At 39.1% G+C, this 27,146-nt stretch overlaps 1 protein-coding gene and 1 pseudogene across 16 annotated transcripts in view; both read right to left on the bottom strand.

Moving 5' to 3' along the window:
• LOC115224303 (protein numb) overlaps positions 1-27,146 on the bottom strand; it is a 567,004-nt gene that overhangs the window by 171,802 nt on the left and 368,056 nt on the right. For 13 of the 16 annotated variants that reach the window (XM_029795135.2, XM_029795140.2, XM_036513366.1 and 10 more), the window contains exon 1: positions 1-138. This exon is cut by the window's left edge and continues 10 nt beyond it. The exons of 1 other annotated variant lie outside the window; for it this stretch is intronic. In XM_029795135.2, the coding sequence (XP_029650995.1) occupies positions 1-55 (55 nt within the window). In that variant the 5' untranslated portion in view covers positions 56-138. Of the gene's footprint in view, positions 140-27,146 lie in introns of those variants that run through there. 2 more of the 16 variants (XM_029795138.2, XM_029795144.2) reach the window with 2 other exon arrangements.
• On the bottom strand, positions 14,424-14,542 carry LOC115224583 (annotated as a pseudogene).

Genomic DNA, 27,146 nt, shown 5'->3' with positions numbered 1-27,146 from the left:
CCATGAAATATAAAAGAGCGGTTATGTTGTTACTGAAGACGGTTTCGTCTTCCATGAGGAATCAGTGTTGATGTTGATAATGATGATGCTGATGTTGTTGATTTTAATGCATGTATGCAGATGTTTATTACACATATATTTATATATATATATATATAAATGTGTGTGTGTGTGTTGTGTGTGTGTGTGTATACAAAGATATCCGTTTTAAACCACAGCAATGACAAGAACAATAAAAATAAGCTCCAGCTAGGACTGTTTTAGCTCCAAAAAAACAACTGTTTTCTTTAAAAATATAACATCATATATATATATATATATATATATGTATGTATGTATGTATGTATATATATGTATATATGTATGTATGTATGTACACGTCCTCTTTGATATAAAACACAAACAAAATATTTTATAAACAGTAAAACTACCCCCACCTAATAAAATGTCATTAAAAAAAAAAATTATAAAAAATTTATAAAAGATAAAAATAAGGGGAGGCACTCAGTACGTCTCCGAATTAGCTTGACAGACCCGGGACATTTAAAGGAGTAAAGTCCACCTGCGAAAAAGAGAACGGAAGTGCAACATGGTATGCATCTCTGTTACGGTAACGATGGTTTGATGGTTAACAGCTTGCAGCAGCAGTGCATATACACACATATGTGTGTGCGTATGTGTGTGTGTGTGTGTGTGGTGTGTGTGTGTGTGTGTGGTGTATATAGATAGATGTGTGTATGTGTCTGAATAGATGTATGTATGTTTATGTGGTCTATTGAGCAAAGGGATTAGTGACAGAGCACCACTGATGCTGCTGCTGCTGTTACAGCCACTACTACTATTACTACTAGCACTTGCTGTCACTACTAGTACTATTACTACCAGGAACAATACTATGACCACCACCACCACCACCACCGCTGCTGTCCTCTCCTACTCCCTCACCCTTTCCCCCCTGCTGCCGTCACTGTACTACTGCAGCAACAACAGCAGCAGCAGCAGCGATGGTTAGTCAGTGGTGGTGGCCGCGATGGTGTTGGAGGAAGTAGTGGTACTCACATGTATTTACTGGACTAGTACACACACACATACAACATATGTGTGTGTGTGTGTGTCACCCACCCACCCTTCCAACACAAGTCCACTCAACCGTAACCACCAACAAGGGCCACCACCACCACCACCACCACCAAGCTACTTTCACTCAAGCAGTAAATTTACAACCAATAAGGTTACTACTACTACTACTGCTACTACCACTACCAATAACAATTCATAGCTGTAAGTCATTGTCACTCCTCTCACCACCACCACCACCACCACCTCTTATTCACCAGTTTTGTCATCATCATCATAACCACCAACATCTCCAACACTAAGCTGATTCTGCCCAATCATTACAATAACCACCGACAATACTACTACTACTACAACAACGACAACGACCGCCACTGCCACCACCATTATCTCCATCGTTGGCTACATTATCACACCACCCACCACCACCAAATTATAGATCTGCTCAGTTAGTAAATATAGAGCACTTACTTCCTGGCCGACGATTGTGTGTTGAACCAGTTACTGTTTCTATACTTCTATATTTCTCCATTGAATTGTAAAACAACAACAACAACAACAACAACAATAATAATAATAATAATAGGCGCAGGAGTGGCTGTGTGGTAAGTAGCTTGCTAACCAACCACATGGTTCCGGGTTCAGTCCCACTGCGTGGCATCTTGGGCAAGTGTCTTCTGCTATAGCCCCGGGCCGACCAATGCCTTGCAAGTGGATTTGGTAGACGGAAACTGAAAGAAGCCTGTCGTATATATGTATGTATATATATATATATATATATATATATATATATATACGTTTAAATATTTGTTTAAAAATTATTGGCTAAACTGGCAATATGACCATTCCGAAATATAACAATATATATATATATGTATGTGTGTTTGTGTGTCTGTGTTTGTTCCCCTAGCATTGCTTGACAACCGATGCTGGTGTGTTTACATCCCCGTCACTTAGCGGTTTGGCAAAAAGAGACCGATAGAATAAGTACTGGGCTTACAAAAAAGAATAAGTCCCGGGGTCGAGTTGCTCGACTAAAGGCGGTGCTCCAGCATGGCCGCAGTCAAATGACTGAAACAAGTAAAAGAGTAAAGAGAGTAATAATAATAATGGTTTCAAATTTTGGCACAAGGCCAGCAAGTTTGGGATGGGGTGGGGGTGGGGACCTAGTTGATTACATCGACCCCAGTGCTCAACTGGTAATTATTTTACTGACCCCTTAAGGATGAAAGGCAAAGGCAAACATTGGCAAAATTTGAACTCAGAATTTGAAAGACAGGTGAAAATGCTGCCAAGCATTTTGCCTGGTGTTGTAAAGGATTCTACCAGCTCAACACCTTAATAATGGTTTCAAATTCTGCCACAAGTGCATCCATTTTTGTGAAGGGGAGACTAGTCGATTACACCGACCCCAGTATCTCACTGGTATTTAATTTATTGACCCCTGAAAGGACGAAAGGTAAAGTTGACCTCGGGAGAATTTGAACTCGGTATGTAGCGACGGGTGAAATGCTGCTAAGCATTTTGTCCAGTGTGCTAATAATGATAATAATAATGGTTTCAAAATTTTCCACAAGGGCAGCAATTTTGGGGGAGGGGATGAATCGATTACATTGACCCCAGTGTTTCACTGGTACTTATTTTATCAATCCCAAAAAGATGAAAGGCAAAGTCGACCTTGGTGGGATTTGAACTCAGAACGTAGCAATGGGCGAAATACCTATTTCTTTACTACCCACAAGGGGCTAAACAAAGAGGGGACAAACAAGGACAGACGAACGGATTAAGTCGATTATATCGACCCCTGTATGTAACTGGTACTTAATTTATCGACTCCGAAAGGATGAAAGGCAAAGTCGACCTTGGTGGGATTTGAACTCAGAACGTAGGGATGGGTGAAATACCATTAAGCATTTCATCCAGTGCACTAATGATTCTGCCAGCTCACCACCTAAAATAATAATAAACCTTTCTACTATAGGCACAAGGCCTGAAGGTTGATGGGAAGGGGATTAGCTGATACATCGATCCCAGTACAAGACTGGTACTTATTTTATCAACCCCGAAAGGATGAAAGGTAAAGTTGACCTCGACCTAATAATAAGAACACTCAGAGAGTGCAAACCTCCGCCAAGGCAACACCAACGTCTCTCAATGATTAGCCGGAGATGATTTTTAAAATGAGAATATCTGAAATAAACTTGACTGCTCTCACAAACGAGAATACTGAAAATTAACCCGACTGCTCTCAAAAATTAAGTAAAAAAAAAAAAAAAAAAAAAAAACAGGAAAAATAATCCAGAATCTTTGTCCAGTACCAGATCGGCCCCAAAATCTGATCAGTTTGGGTCAGTCATGAGGCCAAATATCCCTGAAAGTTGCACCCGAATCCATCCAGCGGTTCTTGAGATACCTTATCAATGGTCAAACAAACAAATGCGACTGAAAACAATACCTCCGCCTTACGTAAGGTGGAGGTAATCATAATAGTCGTTCCAAATTTTGCCACAAGGGCAGTCATTTTTGGAGGGAAGGGATGAATTGATAACATCGACCACAGTGTATCACTGGTACTTAATTTATTGACCCCAAAAGGATGAAAGGCAAAGTTGACTTTAGCAGAAATTTAACTCAGAACGTAGCGACAAGCGAAACACCACTAAGTATTTTGCTGAGTGTGCCAAAACAATAATGATAATGATTTCTTTTTGAAGGCTACAAGCGCCCAAGACATGGAGGACAATATCGAAGGACGGGTTACAGCACACAAAAACAAAACAAAAGAAAAATACAAAAAAAAAAGTGGGGTTTGCATTAGTCAAAGGGAGATACTAAGCACATTGAGGGATGTAACAGAGGGATAACAGAAATTAGGGAAATAATAGGTAAATAATTAGAACCTCCTGATAGTAAGGCAGTCCACTTAGGGTGATTCTGGGTAAACCTCATGCAAAGATGCTGAATTACTCTGCCATCCCTAATGCTTTCAAATTTTGGCACAAGGCCAGCAATTTTGGGGAGGGGGTAAGTCAATTACATTGACACCCCCCTCACCACCACCACCACCAGCATCCGATTGGTACTTATTTTATTGAGCCTGAACATAAGAAAGGCAGATTCGACTTCAGCAGAGATTGAACTCAGAACATAAAGACGGACAAAGTGTTGTTAAGCAATTTGAAATGTGTGCCAATGATTCTGCAAGAACACCAACTTAGTAGTAGTAGTAGTAATAATAATAATAATAATAATCATAATCCTTTCTACTATAGGCACAAGGCCTCAAATGTTTGGGGAGGTGTTTAATTTGATTACATCAACCCCCCCAGTACTCAACTCGTACTTAATTTATCAACCCTGAAAGGATGAAAGGCAAAATTGACCTCAGCAGAATCTGATCTCAGAAAGTGCAGACAGATGGAATGCCGCTAAGCATTTTGCCCAGCATGCTAACGATTCTGCCAGCTTGCTGCTGCTGCATTATTATTAATAATAATAATAATAATAATAATAATAATAATAATAATAATAATGCCCTGATGCAGTACCAGGCAGTGGCTCTCATGGCTTCTGATCTTAACTGATTGGAAGTGTTATCATGTACATTGTTTTGTCTTGGTATAAAAGATGGGCTACAGCAAATATTCTGCTCAATACCACAGATTTGCTTGTCAGTTGTTTGACCTTAACCAGTTGAGCATGTCCCTTAGTGGCTGACGATATGTGCATCTCTGATCACGAGCAGAAGTAGTGGGGGAGCATCATAGCCATGTGTTGAGAGGGATTCTTTGGGGTTTGAATAGTTCACCTCTGGAAATATGGGTGGTTCTTTCAACATCCTAAGCAACCCTTATTCAGGGACCGTTTGAGCGGGATGGGCTACTCAACCTGAAGAAAATTCTAACTGGGCCCCACCTGCAAGGTCATGTGCTGTTTATCTTGATATGAGATCACCATGTCGCGCACATATGGTTGTGATGCATGTGCCTGGTGTACCTTTATCAGACGGGTAGTCATGATGGGTATATTGGGCTTCGTATATTTTACCCCAGTGTCACTTTGATGGCATGAACTGCTCTCTCACTCAATAATAATAATAATAATAATAATAATATAATAATGGCACAGGAAGAATATAAGAAATGGAAGCTTGACCAGGTGGTAAAGGTTTTACGCTAGAAACTTTGCCAGAAACTGGAAACACATGGTGTAATCATTGAGTTGAAAGGGTACTGGGGTTGGCGAAATGTAAGATTCTGTGGGATTTTTCCTATTCAAATGGACAATCATCATCCTTTAACGTCCATTTTCCATGCTGGCATGGGTTGGACAGTTTGACTGGGGACTGGCAAGCCAGGAGGCTGCACCAGGCTCCAATCTGATCTGGCAATGTTTCTACAGATGGATGCCTTTCCTGACGCCTACCACTCTGAGAGTGTAGTGTGTGCTTTTTATGTGCCACTGGCACAGGAGCAAGTCAGGTGGGTCTCACATTGATCATGTTTGGATAGTGCTTTTTATGTGCCACTGGCACAGGGGCCAGTTCAGTGGAGCTGGCATCAACCACATATGGATGGTGCTTTTTACATGTCACCAGCATGGAAGCCGGTCAGGGGTCACTGGTCACAGCTACGATATTGGTCTTACTTGACTCAACAGGTCTTCTCAAGCATATCATATGCTTTTACAAAACATGATCAGTGAGATAGCATGTTTCTATGAGAAATGATGGAAAAGCAACACTGTATTTGTATTTATGTGTGTGGTTGTGTGTCTGTACATATATAATCATGTATGTATGAAACCATCTGTCGCAATAATTGCCCTTGTGGAATAATTAATATCTGACGTTACCATGGCTACAACTGAATGTATCCAACAATTTAGAAATATTGTTGGTAAAGCATTCCAATGAAAATATCGTCTGCACACACATAATGGAGCTGATGTTTGTCCTCCAGGTATGGGTGGAGAAAGGACAGCATTAAACCTCAGCAGTGTTGTCAAGATCAGCTGCCCAACACATGCTAACCTCTCACACGAAGATATAAGAAACGGACGACTGCTACCAACAGATTATTGTTTAGAACATACAGCTTATTATATGTGTGTGTGTGGTGTGTGTGTGTGTGTGCATATATACATATGTTTGCATGTATGTGCGTGTGTATGCATATACATGATATATACATATGTATGTACTCGTGGATATATATGTACATACACACGTGTGTATATATATATATATATATATATAGAGAGAGAGAGAGAGAGAGAGAAGTTAGACGATAATAGACTGGACATAACAATGATAGATAAGATAAAGCCAAGGTGCTTACTTATCAAACCACCATGGCCGTTTGATTCCAGGATTGTATAGAAAGTAGAAAAAAAAAAATATATATATATATATATATAATATATATATATATACAATCTCTTAAAATTTGAAATAAGAAGAATTTGGAGTACGAGAGCTGCCTACAATAAGTGGTGCATTGAGAACAGTAAGCAAAGATATAGACAGATGGCTGAAGAAGACTGGAATAGAATGCCCAGTAGAGCTCCTACAGAAAGTTAGTGTCTTTGGGACAGCAAGGATTATCAGGAGGGTTCCAAGCACTTGAAAGACTATAGAAAACTTGTGGATATCTAAGGTTACAGATGATACCGCTACCCACATAAATCCTACCATGAATAAGACCAAACCTGAGTCAAAGCAAGTAATAATAATAATAATAATAATAATAATAATAATTTGAAGATGTATGGTTTGACACCTCCATCTCAGTTACAATTTAACTACCCCCTCCCCACTACTAGTGACATCACTGTTATCATTATCAATCGTTATTGCTAACCAATTAAGTAATATCATATATATATTTAAATATATACACATGCAGAGAGAGAGAGAGAGAGAGAGAGGGGGGGGGAGAGAGAGGGAGAGAGAGAGAGTGAGAGAGAAAGATTATATATATATGAATGTGTACACACACACAGAGTAACTGTTTGCTGTAGTTGCAAACAGATTCATTAGAGTTTGAATCTGCACACATACACACACATTCCTGCACATCCGTAACCTGAAACACACACACACACACACATTCATAAAATCACATGTAAACACGTGCAGGCGTATGCATACACTTACACAGAAACATTCAGGCAGTTGCACACATGCACACATGCACACACAGCATGCACACATGTACACACACACACAGCATGCTGAGGTCATGAGGGTTTACACACAATTAAATGGGTCTGAAATAACTTGAAAAAAAAAAAAAAGAGAGAGAAAATAAAAGATAAGAATAGTGATGATGATGATAATGATGATAATGATGCTGTTGACGAAACACGTCATTGTTATGAGATGACGATGGTGATTTGTTGACAAGAAAGGTAATGATGATAGTAATAATTTCAAACAGAGGCAGCAGACATGTATGTTGGTTGGGGTGGGGCACAGGTTGATTTAATTGGTCCCAGAACTTGATGGTACGTTTTCCATTGACCCTCGCAGAGGTGAAAGGCAAGCCAACTTTGGCAGAACTTGAACACAAAACAGAAAAAAACAGATCACGCAAAACAGCACAAGGGTGCTTCGATCAGTGCTTTACTGATTGTCCTCCACTGCCTCAATAATAATAATAATAATAATAATAATTAATTCTTTTTATTGGCCACAAGGGCTGACAAATATGATTGGAAAACATAAAGGGACAAAACAGGACGAAAGGTTACAAAAGGTTTTGTCTGTTTTTCGAATGAAAAAAGTCCGTGTAAACAAGCTTTACAACAACAAAAAAATTCAACAATTTACAAAACTCCCAATAGAGGAGACGCTTCAAAAAAAGAAAAGGTCTCACGTGGAAAAACCCATAAAAGCCACGGGAGCCTGGTCAAAAGGGGGGTAGAGAGCCCCTTTCTCCTTTTATAATACCTTTAATAATTATAATAATAATCCTTTCTACTATAGGCACAAGGCCTGAAATTTTGTGAGCAGGGGTGAAGTCGGTTACATTCACCAGTATTCAATTGGTACTGATTTTATTGACTCCGAAAGATGAAGGGCAAAATCAACTATGGTAGTTTGTGTTGAACACATCATCATCATCATTTAACATCCGTTGTCCATGCTGGCATGGGTTGGATGGCTTGACTGGGCTAGTACACTGGAAGGCTGCACCAGATTCCAGTCTGATTTGACATGGTTTTCTACAGCTGGATGTCCTTCCTAATGCCAACGACTCCAGGAGTGTAATGGGTGCTTTTATGTGCCACTGGCATGGGTGCCATTTGCATGATACCAGTATCTGCCACAACTGTGATTTTGCACGGTTTGATGGGCCTTCTTCTCAAGCATGACATAATGCCAAAGGTCTCAGTCATTGTCTCTGTGAGGCCCAACACTCGAAAGGAACTCAGCCACTTTGCCTTTGTGAGGCCCAACACTCGAAAGGAACTTCATGAGGCCCAACATTTGTGCTGAACACAGAACATAAAAAAAACTGAAATAAATACCACCAGTAATTTTTCATATGTTCTCAGAATTCTGCTAAGTGCCTTCTTTATTTGTCATCAAGACCAAAACACAAGGAATATGTGTACGAGACAGAGGAGAAAACAGTGATGAGGCACACAAAAATGAGTAAATAAGACAAAATAATGTGAAATAAATACAACAAAGAGAGGTCCCTAGTATGGGAGCCGTACCCCATAGACTCAGGGTTACTCTGACCATCGAGGGCAAATATCCTCCTCTAGTTGTCATTCACAGGCTTGTAGATTTGTACTTAAGGTTAGGCCATTCTTGCCATAAATTTATTGTAGAACAGCATCTCTGTATCTACATCCTCATCTTTATCTTCAAGCACAACCTGTTAAATTAATGAGGATATCATTTTCATGCTAGGAACAGGTGCCAAATACTCCTCAAAATACAACCTACATATGAAAAACAGATGGAATGCCTGTGATCATAGATCCATCTGATGAGAGCTGACCCTGGGCTAAACAACAGTAGTATACCAAATCATGTTGTTACTGTTGTTTAGCATCTGGTAGGCTCTTATTCAGCAGATCTATGATTAAAGGTGACCCAACTGTGACCATCCATTTTATTTTCAAACATAGTTTTATCTAGAATTATATTATGCAGTGTAGTCCTAGATACACTGTGTCTGATAATAGTTTGTAAGGTGGGCTGTGATTATGAGGGACTGCTATTTCTAGCAAGACAAGGAAACACGTAGAGGCTTTCACGTCAATGTTTAATACATTAACTGTTATATATATTTCTTTATGTGGAGGCACAATGGCCCAGTGGTTAGGGCAGCGGACTCGTGGTCATAGGATCGCGGTTTCGATTCCCAGGCCGGGCGTTGTGAGTGTTTATTGAGCGAAAACACCTAAAGCTCCACGAGGCTCCGGCAGTGGGTGGTGGCGGTCCCTGCTGTACTCTTTCGCCACTCTTTCTCCCACTCTTTCTTCTGTTGGCCTGCTCGCTTAGCCAGCAGGGTGGCATCATTTGAAGGCTAAAACAATGCGAAGCACATTGTGACCAGCGATGTGTAGCAACATCTGATAGCCTGGTCGGTCACCGTGATCATGGTGATATATTTCTTTATTGCCCATAGGGGCTAAACATAGAGGGGACGAACAAGGACAGACAAAGGGTTTAAGTCGAATACATCAACCCCAGTGCGTAACTGGAACTTATTTAAACCGACCCCAAAAAGATGAAAGGCAAAGTTAACCTCGGCGGAATTTGAACTCAGAACGTAACGGCAGACGAAATACCAATAGGTATTTCGCCCGGTGTGCTAACGATTCTGCCAGCTCGCTGCCATTCCTGCCAGCTCGCCGCCATGTTATATAAAATTGGTAAATACTTCATTAATTAATAAAATTAAAAAAGACAAAGAAATAAAAAAAAATTGTCTTTGTTATTTTTTTTCTTCTTTAGAATAAAAAAAAGAGCGATTTTAAATTTCCTCCTACAACATTCCAACAAGTGTTGTGGTGTTAAGTAACCATGATAACATTGTTTGCAGTTGTTAAAGTATATCTGCACATATGGGAGATATGTATTGGTGTGCATATCCCTCTGTCAGTCTGTGTGAGTGTGTGCATGCAAGCATATGTGTATGTATGCATGGTTGTACACATGTATATATCTATGTGTGTATGCAGTAGCATGTCTATGTATGAGTGAGCTTTCAAGTTTGCATGTGTGGGATCATGTGTGTGTGGTGTGTGTGTGTGTGTGTGTGTGCACATGTGAGCGAAGGAGACTTTATCTGTATCTGAGAGTTTTTGTTTTTAGGTGTGTGATCGTTTCTAGGTGTGTATGTGTGTGTGTGTGAGCGCGTGTATGTGTTTGTAGGTGTATAAGAGCATGTGACTATATTGTAGGAATGTATGTGCGAATGTTAGGAGTCTGTATCTGGATGTGTGTGCGCGGGAGAGTGTATGTGGGTGTGTATGTTTGCGTATGAGTGTTCATCATTTATTTACTTCCGATAAATAAACAAAAAACACCACACACACTAAACCACACTCCACCCCCATCTTCCCCCACCGCAGTCCATCCCTGCCCGCCCCCACGACCCGCCTCCATCATCACATTCTATCCTGGTGGACTCTTGATATATCGGTCCAGTTACCATTTAGTACGGGTGAGGTGTGTGTGAGTGTGTGTGTGTGTGTGTGTGTGTGTGTGAGTGTGTGTGAGTGTGTGTGTGTGTGTGAATGTGTGTGTGAGTGTGTGTGTCTGTTTGTTAGTGTTACACGAGACGACCGACCAACCGACAAACCCAACTGTACACAGCCCTGTCTACATTATCAAACTATTGATTCAACAAACATCTATCCAACTGGTATAGGCTAACACTCCAAAGTAAATAGTCATCATCATAATCATCGTCATCATCATCATCACCATCATACACATGTCTTTCCATGCCTGCATGGCTTGGATGGCTCTTGCCCAGCAAATTGTCTCCCAGCTTGTTATCCTCATCCCCATTAGCCAGCCTTCACCACCCCTGCACCATGTCTTCTCAAGGCTCCCCCTTCAACAGGTCTCCCTCCACTACCATAGCCTGGCACTTGGCTTCCCATCCTCCTCCACCTCCATACACATAACATGTCTCTTGCATATCACTTGCCTTATCACACCCTGTTTTTCTCTCATTTCCTTCCAGCCCTTCACAAGTCCTTCACATTCAATGCCTTACGTTTAGCTATCACATAACATCACACAATCTGCCCTTCATTCAAAGAGAGAAACCCTTTGTTGCCATTGCTTCAGAAAATCCTTCTCCACTACTAATCTGGTTACCTAGGTAACAGGAGCTATCAATTTTGTCGAGAGTACCCTGCAAGTATTTGAAGGAATATGTTTTATGGGTGTTCTTACTGCTAACTCTGGTCAAGAGTACAAGCACTTGTCAGGGCCCCCAGTTGTGGGTTGATTAGCATTTCACAGAATTGCCTCCAGAAAAAGGTCAATATACTTATCTTTTATCTTTTATTTGTTTCAGTCATTGGACAGAGACCATGCTGGGGCAACACACACTGAAGGGTTGCATCAAACTAACTGAACCCCAATACATTTACTTTTTAAAACCTGGAACTTATTCTATGGGTCTCTTTGGATGATCAGCTAAGTTACAGGAACATAAGCAAGCCAACGCCAGTTGTCATGAGGTGGTGGGAAACAAACAACAAACACACAATGGGCTCCTTCAGTTTCTGCCTACCAAATCCACCCACAAGGCTTTGGTTGGTCCAAGGGCTATAGAAAAGACACTTGCCAGAGGTGCCATGCACAAGGATTGAAATCGGAACCAGAACTGTGTGGTAAGATGGTTGCCTCTTACCACACAGCCACACCAGCACACACACACAGCTACACTAGCACACACACACACACATTATAAAATACATTGCTATGTATGATATTATATATATACTCTTTACTCTTTTACTTGTTTCAGTCATTCGACTGCGACCATGCTGGAGCACCACCTTTAGTCGAGCAACTCGACCCCGGGACATTCTTTGTAAGCCCAGTACTTATTCTATCGGTCTATTTTGCCGAACCGCTAAGTGACGGGGACATAAACACACCAGCATCGGTTGTCAAGCAATGCTAGGGGGACAAACACAGACACACACACATACATATATATATATATATATATATATATACATATATACGACAGGCTTCTTTCAGTTTCTGGCATTGGTCGGCCCGGGGCTATAGCAGAAGACACTTGCCCAAGATGCCACGCAGTGGGACTGAACCCGGAACCATGTGGTTGGTTAGCAAGCTACTTACCACGCAGCCACTCCTGCGCCATATATAAATATATGATGGAAGTAAACATATGTAACAAAATGTTATTTCTTAAGTTTAGTATTGAATATGTGTGTGTGTGCGTGTGCATATACATATGCCCGTGCACACACACGCACACGTATATAAAGCTTGCGGGGAAAACAATTTAATTTGCAGTCTGATGATGGCTTTCAAGCTCAAATTTTAAAAACTTCAAAGTAACTGTCAACCTTTTCCTCATAAAAATGAAAATAAATATGTTACCCAATTGAAAGGTACCGAATGCTCCTTCAGTTTAATGTCAGACTTGTTTTTTACATACAACCATACATAAAAACAACCATTTACATATATCTATATCTATCTATATATATATATATATATATATATATAGATAGATAGATAGATAGATAGATAGATAGATATATAGATATATACTGTTCCAGGAGGTGGTGGGGGGCAATTTCAAAGAAGTTATGTCTGTTCATTTTGAATAAAGAACTCAAAGAGTCAATAAATATTTAATCCATAATCATTAATTTGGCAAAATGTTTTTTCAAACTAATGATTATGGATTAAATGTGTATATATATAAACACACACAGACTTAAGTATGGTTGTGATAGGTGCAGGCGTGGCTGTGTGCTAAGAGGTTTGCTTTCCAACCGCATAGTTCCTAGTTCAATCCCACTGTGTGGAACCTTGAGCAATTCTATAGCCCCATGCTAACCAAAGCCTTGTGAATGGATTTGGCTAACAGAAACTGAAAGAAGCCCATCATATATATATATATATATATATATATAAAGTTAATCCAAACAAGAAAGCACAAAAAAACACAACAACGCAAGGACATGGAACAAATATAGTATTATTGGACGCTCAGGAAAGGAGGGTTTAACGTTTCGAGCGGAGCTCTTCGTCGGAAACATAGAAGGAGAGATCCAGAGAAGGGAAGACAGGAAAAAAATCACCAACAGTACACACACGGTCACATTTTGAATATATATAAAGAAAGTTAGGGGTTGTGGGTACAAACCACAAAGGGATAATGTTTATCCAATATACTGTTGGTATAATACCCAATTATTAATACACAAGTGTTTTTAATTGCAAAACAATTAACTTATTGTATTAAATGGGTGAAGGTAAAGAAATATTTTACCATTAATTTATATTGTAAATAAGAAAATGGTGAAGCACATTAGTTGGTTCATCAACTTTAGGACATTAAAATGTTGACTTATTTATTTATCAAAATGATAACCATACTAACATACATATAGTATATTATTCTATGCATATAAGATAAGATACAAGTAGTTATTAAGAAACATAAAATAAATTATATATGTATGTATGTGTGTATGTAGGTGTCAGCGCATGTGTGTTATGACTCCTTGCCTTCGCATCATGCAAGTGTCACCGTCACATAAGTGGAGTCCTTTGCTTCCAATATTCAATGAAAACAAGTCTGGTCTGGGGAAGTACATTATTTGAAAACAACTGAGAGTTGGCAATGGGAAGGGCATCCAGCCATAGAAAATTTGCTTCAACATATTCCATCCAATCCATGGATAAGTGGATGCTAGAACAATGATACTTAAAGTGATGTCATATATGTGTGTATGTATATAAGGGGCAAAGACCCCCTTCGGTTAAGAATGATCATGAGACTGCCCCTAGAAAGTTCCCTTCCGAGGAACAAGTCTAGGCCAGGTTGTTTGTGGAAGACCAACAGTCTCCCATGCATACCAGCCGCCCCCTCTCCACACCACTTCTGTTGGCAATGGTGAAGGCAATAGAACTTGGCACCAGTGATGTTGCAACTCATTTCCACAGCTGAGAGAACTGGAGCAATGTGAAATAAAGTGCTTTGCTCAAGAACACAACACGCAGCCTGCTCTAAGAATCAAACTCACTACCTCATGCTTGTGAACCTGACACTCTAACCACTGAGCCATGCACATTCACATATAGGAATAAAAGATGTTTATAACACCTAGGTTTCCCAAGCGGTCACCTGTCTCAGTACTAACAAGGCTCAACATTGCTTAACTTCGGTGATTGGGTGAGAACCGGTGTTTTCAATGTGATATGGCCGTATATATATACATAGATACATACATTTATATATATACATAGATACATACATTTATATACTAACTAGGCTCGACATTGCTTAACTTCGGTGATTGGGTGAGAACCGGTGTTTTCAATGTGATATGGCCGTATATATATACATAGATACATACATTTATATATATACATAGATACATACATTTATATATACATATGTCATTGCTTTTATGCAAAAAAGTTCACCGTTCCATAGTAAAACTGTTGTACTACACTTCGACAATTTTTGATATTTTGGCATCTGAAAGCAGCTGGAGATACAACAGTTTGATCAAAAGAACTGGCTATTACAAGCAAAAGTAAATAGTGAAATCAAATGTATTTGGCCAAATTTGGACATACAACCGTTTAACATAATAGCAATGATATATATATGTGTAAGGAAATACATTGAATAAAATATATAATTATATTTAAGTTGTTTTCATAACACCACAGTGGTGAGCTGGAAGGGTGGGTGTATGAAGTACTGCTGCTGCTATTACTACTACAGCTGCTGTTGTAATTCTTCCTGACTTCTCTCCCTTACTGTAAACCTACTCAATGTTAATAGCCTTGATGTTTCATTTGTTTTAAATAGATTTAATCCATACAAGAGAGAGAGAGAGAGTTATTGTGAAAGCCAGAGAAAGAGCAAAAGGGAAGAAGAGAGAGTGAAAGAGTGTGGGAGAGACAGACAGGTAGACAGAGGAATGAAGAGAGAGAGAGAGAGAGAAAACTGAATGAATTGGTAGCACATTGGACAATAATGAAGTACAAAACTAAAAAAAAAGAAAGAAAAAAATGGACCAAAAGAAATCAAAAAGTAGTGAAAAAAAGAGAAAAATATTAATTAAATTTACAAATGAAATGAAATAACGAGAATAAAAATGAGTAACATGTTAAAAGAGTGACACTTGTAGGAACAATGACTAAACACACACACATGAACACATGTACATGGTATACACACCAATAAACACACGTTGATATGCACATGAACACACAAAAATCTACACATAAACACACATTCATATGCACATACACACACGTGCACATTGCTATAAGCATGTGTACACACTGATGTACACATGTGCAGGCACACACACACACACATTAATAGACATACAAAGATTGATCTCTCACACATACCCACAAATACAAGCATACACAACCACACACCCCACAATCGTTAAAGGCACAAAATTGCATTTGACCCACTGGCTGATAATTGATGAGGAGATGGGGACTTTTTGTATCTGCTTTCCAAATTGTCTTTGCATTTACTATACATTTCTTAATGTGTATACATACATACATACATATATATATATATGTTTCTCTCCTTTTTTTTTTCTCTGTATCTTTCTGTCAAAGAGCGTAGGCTCGAAACGTAAAAGACTTTTTCTATTTCTATTCCTGAGCGCTATACTAATACATTTGTTTGTTTGTACTCCACCTGCCTTCGTCTTTTGTTTTTTTCGTAAACTTTCCCGTTATATATATATATATATATATATATATATATATATATATATATATATGAGTGAATCTATTTAATGATTGACTGTCAAGAAAAATATAACAAAAAACAAAACAAAACAAAACAGAGAAATACTTGTTTCTTCTTATTCAAACCAATTACTCTGAATTCCTTTTCATCACAAGACTTTGTTATTACACCTACTCCCTTCCAGTTTGGAGGGGAAGGCCTTAAGTGGACCCACTACCAAAACCACCACCACCACCACCACCACCACCTCTATCTTGGTCAAGTGTACTGACAAAGAACGTTCCACAGTCTCTGATTTCCATTTGCAACTGGCAGAAGTTCCTGGCCAATGGATGGCACCATGTCCCAACATTCCACAGTTCTTTCTTATCTCACAACCATCGGAGCGCAAAGTGTTCCTCATGAACGCAGGTTTATGAGATGGTTGTGATCTGTAAACAGTTTTGAGTAGGAACCGGAAAAAGGAGAATGGACATTCAATGCACGATGCACACTGAATTTGTAAAACGGAAGAGAAGAACAAAAATGCAATGCATATGTTCAACAAGTTATATGATGGTCAGCATGCAATGCCTGACACCCTATCACACATCTCTGCTGCAGTTTTCTTCTTCTTAACATTAAAATTTTTTTTTATACCATGTTTGTTCTTCCCGTTCTTTTACTCTTTTGCTTGTTTCAGTCATTGGATAGTGGCCATGCTGTAGCACTGCCTTGCAGGATTTAGTCAAACAAATCAGTCACAGTACTTAATTTAGGTGTGGTACTTAGGTTTTTGCAGAACTGATACGACAAAGGGATGTAAACCAACAAACACTGGTTGTCAAGTGGTGAGGGTTGCAAACATAAAAGCACGCACACGCACACATACATACACACACACACACACACACACACACACACACACACACACACACACACTCACACACAAGTACGTGCATTTAGCAAGTTTAGTTTCCATCTCCAGAAATTTACTCTCAAGGCATTGGTTGGTTTGGAAATATAGTAGAAAATACTTGCCCAAGGTACCATGCAGTGGGACTGAATGAGAAACTATATGGCCACAAGACAAACTTCTAAACCATCCATGACTGCACAAATAATTCTTTCTATAATTGGCACCAGGGCAGCAATTTTGAGGGGAGGGGTAAAGCTTATTACACTACTTGACTGGTACTTCCTTTAACCAAGGATGAAAGGCTATGTCAACCTCAGCAGAATTTGAACTCAGAACATAATGAATCAAAAGAAATACTGTAAAGTATTTTGTCTGATGAGGTAAAGATTCTGCCAGCTTGCTACCTCTATGTTTGCATTAATAATTCATTTGTTTACTGACCACAGGGGGCTAAACATAGAGGGGACAAACAAGGACAGACAAAGGGATTAAGTCAATTACATCTCTCCCACAGCGTAACTCGTACTTAATCTATCGACCCAGAAAGGATGAAAAGCAGTCAACCTCAGCGGAATTTGAACTCAAAACGTAACGGCAGATGAAACACTGCTAAGCATTTTGCTTGGCATGCTAATGATTCTGCCAGCTCACTGCAAATTACCTTTGGTAATTTAGTCTCAGTAGCTGGGTGGAATAGCAGTTGCTATAAAACTAGTTTTTAAACACAAAGTGGCTAAAAGGGTCCACCAGAATAGAATAGTAATGAAAAGGGTCCACAGATAAAGAATGGTTGAGAACACCTGTTGTATATTTACCAGTAGCAGTCATACATCTGACTGCACACACATGGAAAACGATATATATATGTGTGTGTGTGTGTGTGGTGTGTGTGTGGTAAGAAGCTTGGTTCCTAACCACATAGTTCCAGGTTCAGTCTCACTGTGTGGCACCTTGGGCAAGTGTCATCTACTATAGCCTTGGGCCAACCAAAGCTTTGTGAGTGGATTTGGTACATGGAAACTGAAAGAAGCCCATTGCACATACATATATATATACATACATCTATGTGAGTATGTGTCTTTGTGTCTAGTGTTTGTGCCCCCAACACCGCTTGACAACTAGTGCTGGTGTGTTTACATTCTGTAACTTAGTGGTTCAGCCAAAAGAGACCGATAGAATAAGTACTAGGCTTAATATAAAATGTCCTATTCCATGATAGAAAGATCAACAAAAAAATAATATATATATATATTTCTTTAGTCTTTATATGTTTCAGTCATTTGACTGTAGCTGTCATTATTTTAGTGTCACTTTTTCTGTGCTTGTATGGGTCAGGTGAGATTTCTTGAAACAGAAGCCCCAGGTCCAAATTCTCTTCCCGTCACCAACCCTGTCCCCTGTTCCCAAGCAAGTTAACATTTCCTGCTAGTCCAGACATGTTCCCACAAACAAAAATATATGACTGACTTCCATTTCAGTCTCCACTGGCCAGATCCATTCACAAGGCTTTGGGCAGCCTGTAGTAAAAGGTACTTACTCATGGCACCAGGGCATGGAACTGCACCTGAAACTATGTGGTTTCAGAGTTAACTTATTAGCAACACCGACATGCTTTAGATAATAATAATAGCTGACATGCTGTTGGTTGGTTGGTTGGTTTCTCCAGTCACACTGTACAGTATATAGAGAGGGTGAGAGAGAGAGAGGGAGAGAGAGAGAGTAAAAGAGATAGGGAGTTAAAGTAAGAGGTACAAATGTAATGATGACAAGTATATGGGGAATGTAGAGGGGGTGCAAAGGAAATGGTAAAAGAAAGAAAATAGAGAGGAAGCAAAAGAAATGGAAAAAAAACGAGAGAGAGAGAGAGAGAGAGAGAGGGGACAATGAAACAAAATAAAGGAAATGAGAGAGAAGGAAAGAAAGAAAGAGAAGTAAAAGAGAAAAAAACAAAAAAGTTGTAAAGAAACAAAGAAGAGAGGAAAATGAGACAAAAGAAGAAAAAAAAATGTTAAAAGGCCAAAGAAACAAAGAAAATAATAAGAAAAGAAAAGGAGAAAAGAAAGTTGAGGAGAAAGGAAAGAGCCTTATTGCCTTCCTTCAAAAAAAGTACTTGTAAAAACAACAATGCAAACAAAAAAATTCAACAAACAAATGTAACTAGCAATGAATGCAATTAAGACAGAGAAAGATTGTCTGTCTGTGTGTCTGTTTGCTGTGTGTTTGGTAGAGAGAGAGAGAGAGAGAGAGAGAGAGAGAGAGTGTTACAAGTGTAAAGTTTGACAGAGTGTGACTAACTGACATGGTAGAAACCTTGTAATGTTTTGGTAAAACACTGAGAATTATAGAGCCAGAGATAAGACAGCTGTTTGTGGTGGCGGTGGTGGTGGTGGTGCCGGTGGAATTGGTGAGGAGAATTTGTGGTTTATAGGCGGACATAGTAGCTAAACAACACTGTACTGAAGTGAACTGCAAAGTTCGTTGCACCAAGGGCAGGTTTCATGCAAGACAGTTTTCCCAAGAACTGGAGAAATCATGTGCTTCACAAAACACAAAGTGCATAATGTATAATTTGATTATTAGACATGCATGGCACCTTGGGCAAGTGTCTTCTACTATAGCCTTAGGCAACCAAAGCCTTGAGAGTGGATTTGGTACATGGAAACTGAAAAAGTAGCTGTGTGTGTGTGTATATATATACATACATACACATACACACACATACATATATATATCGTTAGCTACGACACATTTTTTTCTCTCCTTGTTTTTTTCTGTGTATCTTTCTGTAGAAGAGCGTAGGCTCGAAATGTAAAAGACTTTTTCTATTCCTGAGCGCTATACTAATACATCTGTTTGTTTGTACACCACCTGCCTTCGTCTTTTGTTTATTTTCGTAAACTTTCCCTTTATATATATGTGTGTCTGACGAACAGGAACATGAAATTCTGAGTAACAGGTTTTGCGATGTCTTTGCAGCTTTATTAACAAAGCATATTACTCTGCCTCCAGTATTTGAGTACTCTTTTTATCCACCTTGTTTCACATTTATGTGCTTACTCTGGTGTATGTATGTATATATATATATTATAGAGAGAGAGAGAGAGAGGGGGGGAGTACAGATATTGTATATTAAGAAGAAGGAGGCAGTCAGAATTTTAGATAATTCTTAATTAGCGCTTTCATTTGTTTAACCAAACCCTTCAAGATCACAAGGTGTTTGTGTATGTGTTTGTCCCCCCACCACTGCTTGACAACTGGCATTGGTGTGTTTACATGCCCATATCTTAGCATCTTGGCAAAAGAGACTCATAGAAGAAGTACTAGGTTTAAAAAAAAAAAGAAGGTATTGGTGTCAATTCATTCAACTAAAAATTCTCCAAGGCACTGCCCCAGCCTGGCCTCAGTTTAATGAGCAAAGCAAGTAAAGACCATATGTATGGTAAAATTTTAAAATTTGTTTCTGCACAGCCCAGTATCAAATGATCTACAGCCTGGTGCTGGCCCACAGCCCAATGGCTGGGTTCCCCTACTGTTCACCCTATTGTTGTAACAGCTAAATAACACTGTACTCTACTGTACATTGCTGTACTTGTCACGTACTTGATGGAATCACAAGCTTTTAAGAAAGATTTTTACAAAACACCAAATACTTGACAGATTTAATGATGGTTTGATGGTGATAGATGCTAGTGAATAGAGAAAGGTAAGGTTGATGGTGATGGTGGTGAGTGATGATGTTGGTGGTGGTGGATGTTAGTGAATAGAGAAAGGTAAGGGTGATGGTGGTGGAGCTGGTGATGGTTGTGGTAGTGGTGGTGAATGTTAAGGAATAGAGAAAGGTAAGGTGGATAGTGGTGGTGGTGGTGGTGATGGTGAATGAGGATGGTGGCAAAGTGGGAAAAATGAGAAAATATTTAAATACCTGTGAGTGGCCTTTTTGTTTGTTTGTGTTACTTAATCTCAGTCGCCCCCCCCCCCCACTTCATTTTGTTTTATATTGAGAAAATGATTGATAAAATAGAAAAGTGGATATAGTAAGTAGCGAGACAGTGATGTGTGATGTGGGATGTAGAGAGAGGAGGGGGGAGGGGTGAAGATATATGAGGAGGAAGAGGAAGAGGATGTGTGGGAGAAAGAGGGTGACGATGTGTGTGAGAGAAGGACAGAAAGAAAGAAGGATGGTAAGAGAAAGTGAGGGGTGGTATGTGAGAAAGACAGAGAAGGATGTAGAGTGTGTGTGTGTGTGAGAGAGAGAGAGAGAGCGTGAGAGAGGGTGGTGATGGTACAAGAGAAAAAGAGAGATGGTGTGAAAGGGAGTTAGAGTAAGAAAGAGAAAAAGAGAGAGATAAAGAAAAGAGACAGAAATAGGAGGATTGTGTACATGTATGTGTGTGAGAGAGAGAGAGAGAGAAAATGAAAGCAAGAATACAGTGAGAGAGAGAAAGAAAGGTCATGTGAGAGGAGGGGAGAGAGAGAGAGAAAGACAGAGATGATGAAAGAGAAAAAGGGAGGTCAAGTGTAAGAAGATTAGAGAGGGGGAGAGAATACAGAGTGTGTGTGTGTGTGTGTGTGTGTGTGAGAAAGAAAGAAGGGTGATGTGGTTAGAAGCATATAGAGAATGAAAAAAAGAGAGAAAGGGATAAAAATCAAGTGACAAAGAGAAAATGGGAGAGAAAGAGATGGAGAGAAAAGAGAGAGGAAGAGAAAGAAAGGAGAGTGAGTAAAGACTATAAATAAACAAAAAAATTAAAGGTAATAAAATTTATTAAAAAAAAAGTCAGTGAAAAAAACAGCCGTTTTCTAATTAAACCTTGGTGAATACAAGTATAGAGTTTGTTGATTTAAGGAAAACAAACAGGTGAAAACAATAACAATAACTATAGCCCCAGTGAAGCAGGAAAGGGGTTGGAAATGAAGTCAAATTTACAATTTGTTTGAGTGATTTAGTCGGTTTCAAAAATTCAAAAAATCTTTTTTTTATTTTCCATTGAAAATATTTAAAAAAAAAAAAAAGAACAGAAAAGGAAAAAAAAAATCTTGAAAAAAGCTTGAAAATTAAATTGGAAACCATTTTCCATTCTCTATTGAATAATCTGCATGTGTGTGTGGTTGTGTGTGTGTATGAGAGTTTGTATGTAAGGTTGGTGGGTATGGCGTGGGTTGAGGTGTCAGTAATTGGCAAGTTATTTCAAACAGATGTTTATTATTGAAAAAGAATATCTGAGGTTATTTTGAGAATATCTAGGGTTATTTTATGAGCAGGGAACACTCGGCATGTGTGTGAGCATGAACATAAATATACATGTAATATATTAAACATATACATACATACATACATACATACATACACAAACATATCTATATACTTTTTTACTCTTTTACTTGTTTCAGTCATTTGACTGTGGCCATGCTGGAGCACCACCTTTTAGTCGAGCAAATCGAACCCAGGACTTATTCTTATGTAATCCCAGTACTTATTCTATTGCTGTCTTTTGCCGAACCGCTAAGTTACGGGGACGCAAACACACCAGCATCGGTTGTCAAGCGATGTTGGTGGGGACAAACACAGACACACAAACATATACACATACACATACATATATATACACATATATATGACGGGCTTCTTTCAGTTTCCGTCTACCAAATCCACTCACAAGGCTTTGGTTGGCCTGAGGCTATAGTAGAAAACACTTGCCCAAGGTGCCACGCAGTGGAACTGAACCCGGAACCATGTGGTTGGTAAGCAAGCTACTTACCACACAGCCACTCCTGCGCCTATATATATGCATGTATGTATGAAATTCTGTTTTGGAATTGGTTCCTGGAGCACAGGTTGAAAAACCCTTTGGATAGAGAAAGCCAAATGTTGCCGTTGAGTTTTTCGATTTTAAAAGGGTTTCTCGACCCAGTATTTATATAATGTTATTTATAACTATATGATGTCGGTGCTTCAAGAAGCAATCGCAAAACAATAACTTCTTATGATATCAACAATACACAGACAAACACACACACACATTATTTTACTTGTTTCAGTCATTTGAATGTGGCCATGCTGGAACACCACCTTTAGTCGAACAAATAAACCCCAGGACTTATTCTTTGTAAGCCCAGTACTTATTCTATCGATCTCTTTTGCTATGTTAAAGGGACGTAAAATACTAACATCAGTTGTCAAGCGATGGTGGGGGGACAAACACAGACAGATACACAATATATATATATATATATATCTTTTACTTGTTTCAGTCATTTGACTGCGGCCATACTGGAGCACCGCCTTTAATCGAGCAACTCGACCCCGGGACTTATTATTTTGTAAGCCCAGTACTTATTCTATCGGTTTCTTTTGCCAAACCGCTAAGTAACGGGGACATAAACACACCAGCATCGGTTGTCAAGCAATACTAGGGGACAAAACACAGACACACAAACACGCATATATATATAATATATATATATATATGATGGGCTTCTTTCAGTTTCCGTCTACCAAATCCACTCACAAGGCTTTGGTCAGCCCGAGGCTATAGTAGTAGACACTTGCCCAAGGTGCCACACAGTGGGACTGAACCCGGAACCATGTAGTTGGTAGACAAGCTACTTACCACACAGCCACTCGTGAGGCTTTGGTCAGCCCGAAGCTATTGTAGAAGACACTTGCCCAAGGTGCCATGCAGTGGGACTGAACTCGGAATCTGGTGGTTGGGAAGCAAGCTTCTTACCACTCTTGCGCCTATATATTTGGAAAAAAAAAAAAAAAATGAATAGTAATGGCTTTTCTCTTAATTTTTCCTCTTTAATAATTAGATGTTTATGAATTATTAGGTGTGGAAAAATGAACAGAGAAGCCGTATATATTCATTTTTTTCAAATATACATTACTGTACCAAGGGCTTTCTATTTCTAAATCTACTACAAACATACAGACATATATAAATATGATGTTATATCATATAACGTTTTTTTAAACAATATTAATAGCGTTCTGTCTATCGCTATACGAATCCATCATTTTTTGCTAAAATGTCGTATTGAGGAGTTTCGTTTTTTCACTTCCCGAAGAGAAGATTGCATTGTTTATACCTTTATTTTGAATAGTATCAGTGGAATTTTCGAAACATATGTAGAAAGTAAAAATACTTGTTTAAACCTGCGTTAACTCCATTTTTTATTCATATTATTCAAAATATTCAACGTAAACACGAAGTTTCAACCTTTATAAACAAGGAGTTACAACATCTTTACTTGTGAGATTTTGCTGCCCTGGTAATTATTTATTTATTATCCGGTTAATATTAAACAGGTAAAATACACTCATCTATTTTTTATATATATTATATATATATATATATATATAAACATATAAACAAGAGAGAGGAGAGAGAGAGAGAGAGAGAGAGGAACAAGGCACAATGAAGCAGTGATATGCAATGCATATATGTAGCCCTACGAACAGCTGTAAGATGCTAACCCAAATCATATTCTGCTAATTTTTAGAGGGATGAGGGAGGGGCTGCTTCCTTTTCTGTTTTTCCTGCTGTAGAGGATGTACACTCAACGTCTTACCTAACCAAATAAGACGAAGGAATTATAGTTTGTTAAGCAATAGCTGAAACATCAAAGCGTGCGGACCCAGCGGTGATGTTATGCAACATTCATTTGTAAATATGGCGGCGGTGGGGTGGGAGAAGTGGATGGTGGTGGTTGTGGTGGTGGGGGGTCATCTTGGTGTTCTTGGTCCCTAAGTCAACCCCCTATATGTGTTAGTTAGGTTTCATAGTTTATTGATTCATGAAACAATGTCAGTCAAAATCGAATCCGACGAGATTTGAATTCCAGAATCGATATAAATGAAAGTAAAAGCTGTTAAGAACAACTTTATTATGGCAAGGAATTTTTGTTTGATGCACTAATGAGTCTCTGATCTGTGAACACGAGTGAGCGTAATGCTCACCCAGTTCTTATAAATATTAGTGATGATAGCAAGTGAAGTGAATTTGTAGTTGAAACTGAGAAAAACCAACTAAACAGATGTTCTCCCCAGCTCTTGAATAGAAACCCCCAATACAATATCTGTCTGTCTATCTATCTATCTACACATATATTAAGGGTAAAGACTTTCCTTAATCATGATTGACCATTGGATTTCTCCAAGAAAGTTCCCCTCCAAGGCACAAATCCAGACAAGGTTGTCTATGGAAGACCAGCAGTCGCCCATGCATCCCAGCCTCCCCTCTTCACGCCACCAGTGTTATCCAAGGGAAAGGCAAAGGGGCCGATACAGCTTGGCACCGGTGATGTTGCAATTCATTTCTACAGCTGAGTGAACTGGAGCAAAGTGAGAAATAAAGTGTCTTGCTCAAGAACACAGCACACAGCCTGGTACGAGAATTGAACTCACTACCTCATGATTGAGAGCCTGACATTCTAACAACTGAGCCATGCACCTACACACACACACACACACCACACACACACACACATCCATTACTTGTTTCAATCATTAGACTGTGGCCATGCTGTGACACTGCCTTGAAAAATTTTAATTGAGTGAGTTGACCCCAGTACTTATATATATAAAAAAAACCTTGATACTTATTATATCGGTCTCTCGGGGATGTAAACACACCAACACCAGTTGCCAAGCAGATATGGGGGGTCAAACACACATACATAGAAATACATATACTCTTAACTCTCTCTTTTACTTGTTTCAGTCATTTGACTGCGGCCATGCTGGAGCACCGACTTTAGTTGAGCAAATCGACCCCGGGACTTATTCTTTGTAAGCCCAGTACTTATTCTATCGGTCTCTTTTGCCGAACCGCTAAGTGACGGGACGTAAACACACCAGCATCGGTTGTCAAGCAATGCTAGGGGGACAAACACAGACACACAAACACACACACATACATATATAAAACAGGCTTCTTTCAGTTTCCGTCTACCAAATCCACTCACAAGGCTGAACATGGAACCATGTGGTTGGTAAACAAGCTACTTACTACACAGCCACTCCTGCACCTATATATACATATGAAACAAGACCTTGTGTAATGTACCTAGCTGTGGTACCTCCAGATAGAAATTGTTACGTTGTTACTCAGAGTTTCATGTAACCAATCATCAGAGAGATATGAGTATACTGTCTAATGAGCAGGTACCTGAAACAGAGGAACAGTATGTGAAGACTGTTCAGCTTTAGTAAATTACTATATATATATTATTTGTTTCAGTCACTGGACTGCAGCTATGCTGGGGCACCACCTTGAAAGGTTTGATCAAATGAAACAATTCCATTTAATAAATCTAATACTTATTGTCTTGGCTTCTTTTGCAGAATCTCTAAGGTAGAGAGATGTAAACAAACCAACACTGGTTCTCAAGCAGTGGTGAGCAAAACACACACACACACGCACACATGCACGCAATGGGCTTCCACACAGCTTCTGTTGACCTAAATTCACTCAGAAAGCATTAGATGGTGAAGCGCTATAGTAGAAGACACTTGCCTGAGGTGATGCAGAGTAGGACTGAACCTGAAACCATGTGGTGGGAAAGCAAGCTTTTTAACCACATGTCTGGCAATCGGGGAAATATTACCTTTCTTTGAAACAGGTGAGGGTTGGCAACTGGAAGAGCACCTGGCTGTAGATAGAAAGTCTGTCACAACAAATTCTGTCTAACCCATGAAAACAGATGCATTAAATGTGTGTGTGTGTGTGTGTGTGTGTCTCTCTCTCTCTCTCTCTCTCTCTCTCTCTCAAAAATTAGGTTACAAATTTATTTCAATCATTTTTGATATCTGCACTGCTAATGAGAAAAAAAAAAGTACTAGCACTTTTCTTTCTTTTTTTTTTCTCATTAGCTTTGAAGAAATCAAACATGATTGAAGCAAAATTATAAGGTGATATATATATATATATATATATATATGCACACACACACACACACAAATATGTATCATTGCATGTGAGTGTATGCATAGGTACACACAGACACACATACATTTGCTTATATGTTTATGCATATATGTATTCATATATGCGTGTTTGTATGTGCATAATAATGTATGTATTCATGCATGCATATATACACTCACACGACCTGAAGCTCAGCTTTTTATTTAGTTTGTGAATATGCTTGTGCACAATCACCCCCACCCCACACACACATCT

This window comes from Octopus sinensis, linkage group LG25, assembly GCF_006345805.1.
Source record: "Octopus sinensis linkage group LG25, ASM634580v1, whole genome shotgun sequence".
In the NCBI taxonomy this organism is placed as follows: Eukaryota; Metazoa; Mollusca; class Cephalopoda; order Octopoda; family Octopodidae; genus Octopus; species Octopus sinensis.
The sequence above is the reverse complement of the archived record's forward strand: the minus strand, read 5'-3'. Positions and strand labels throughout refer to the sequence as shown.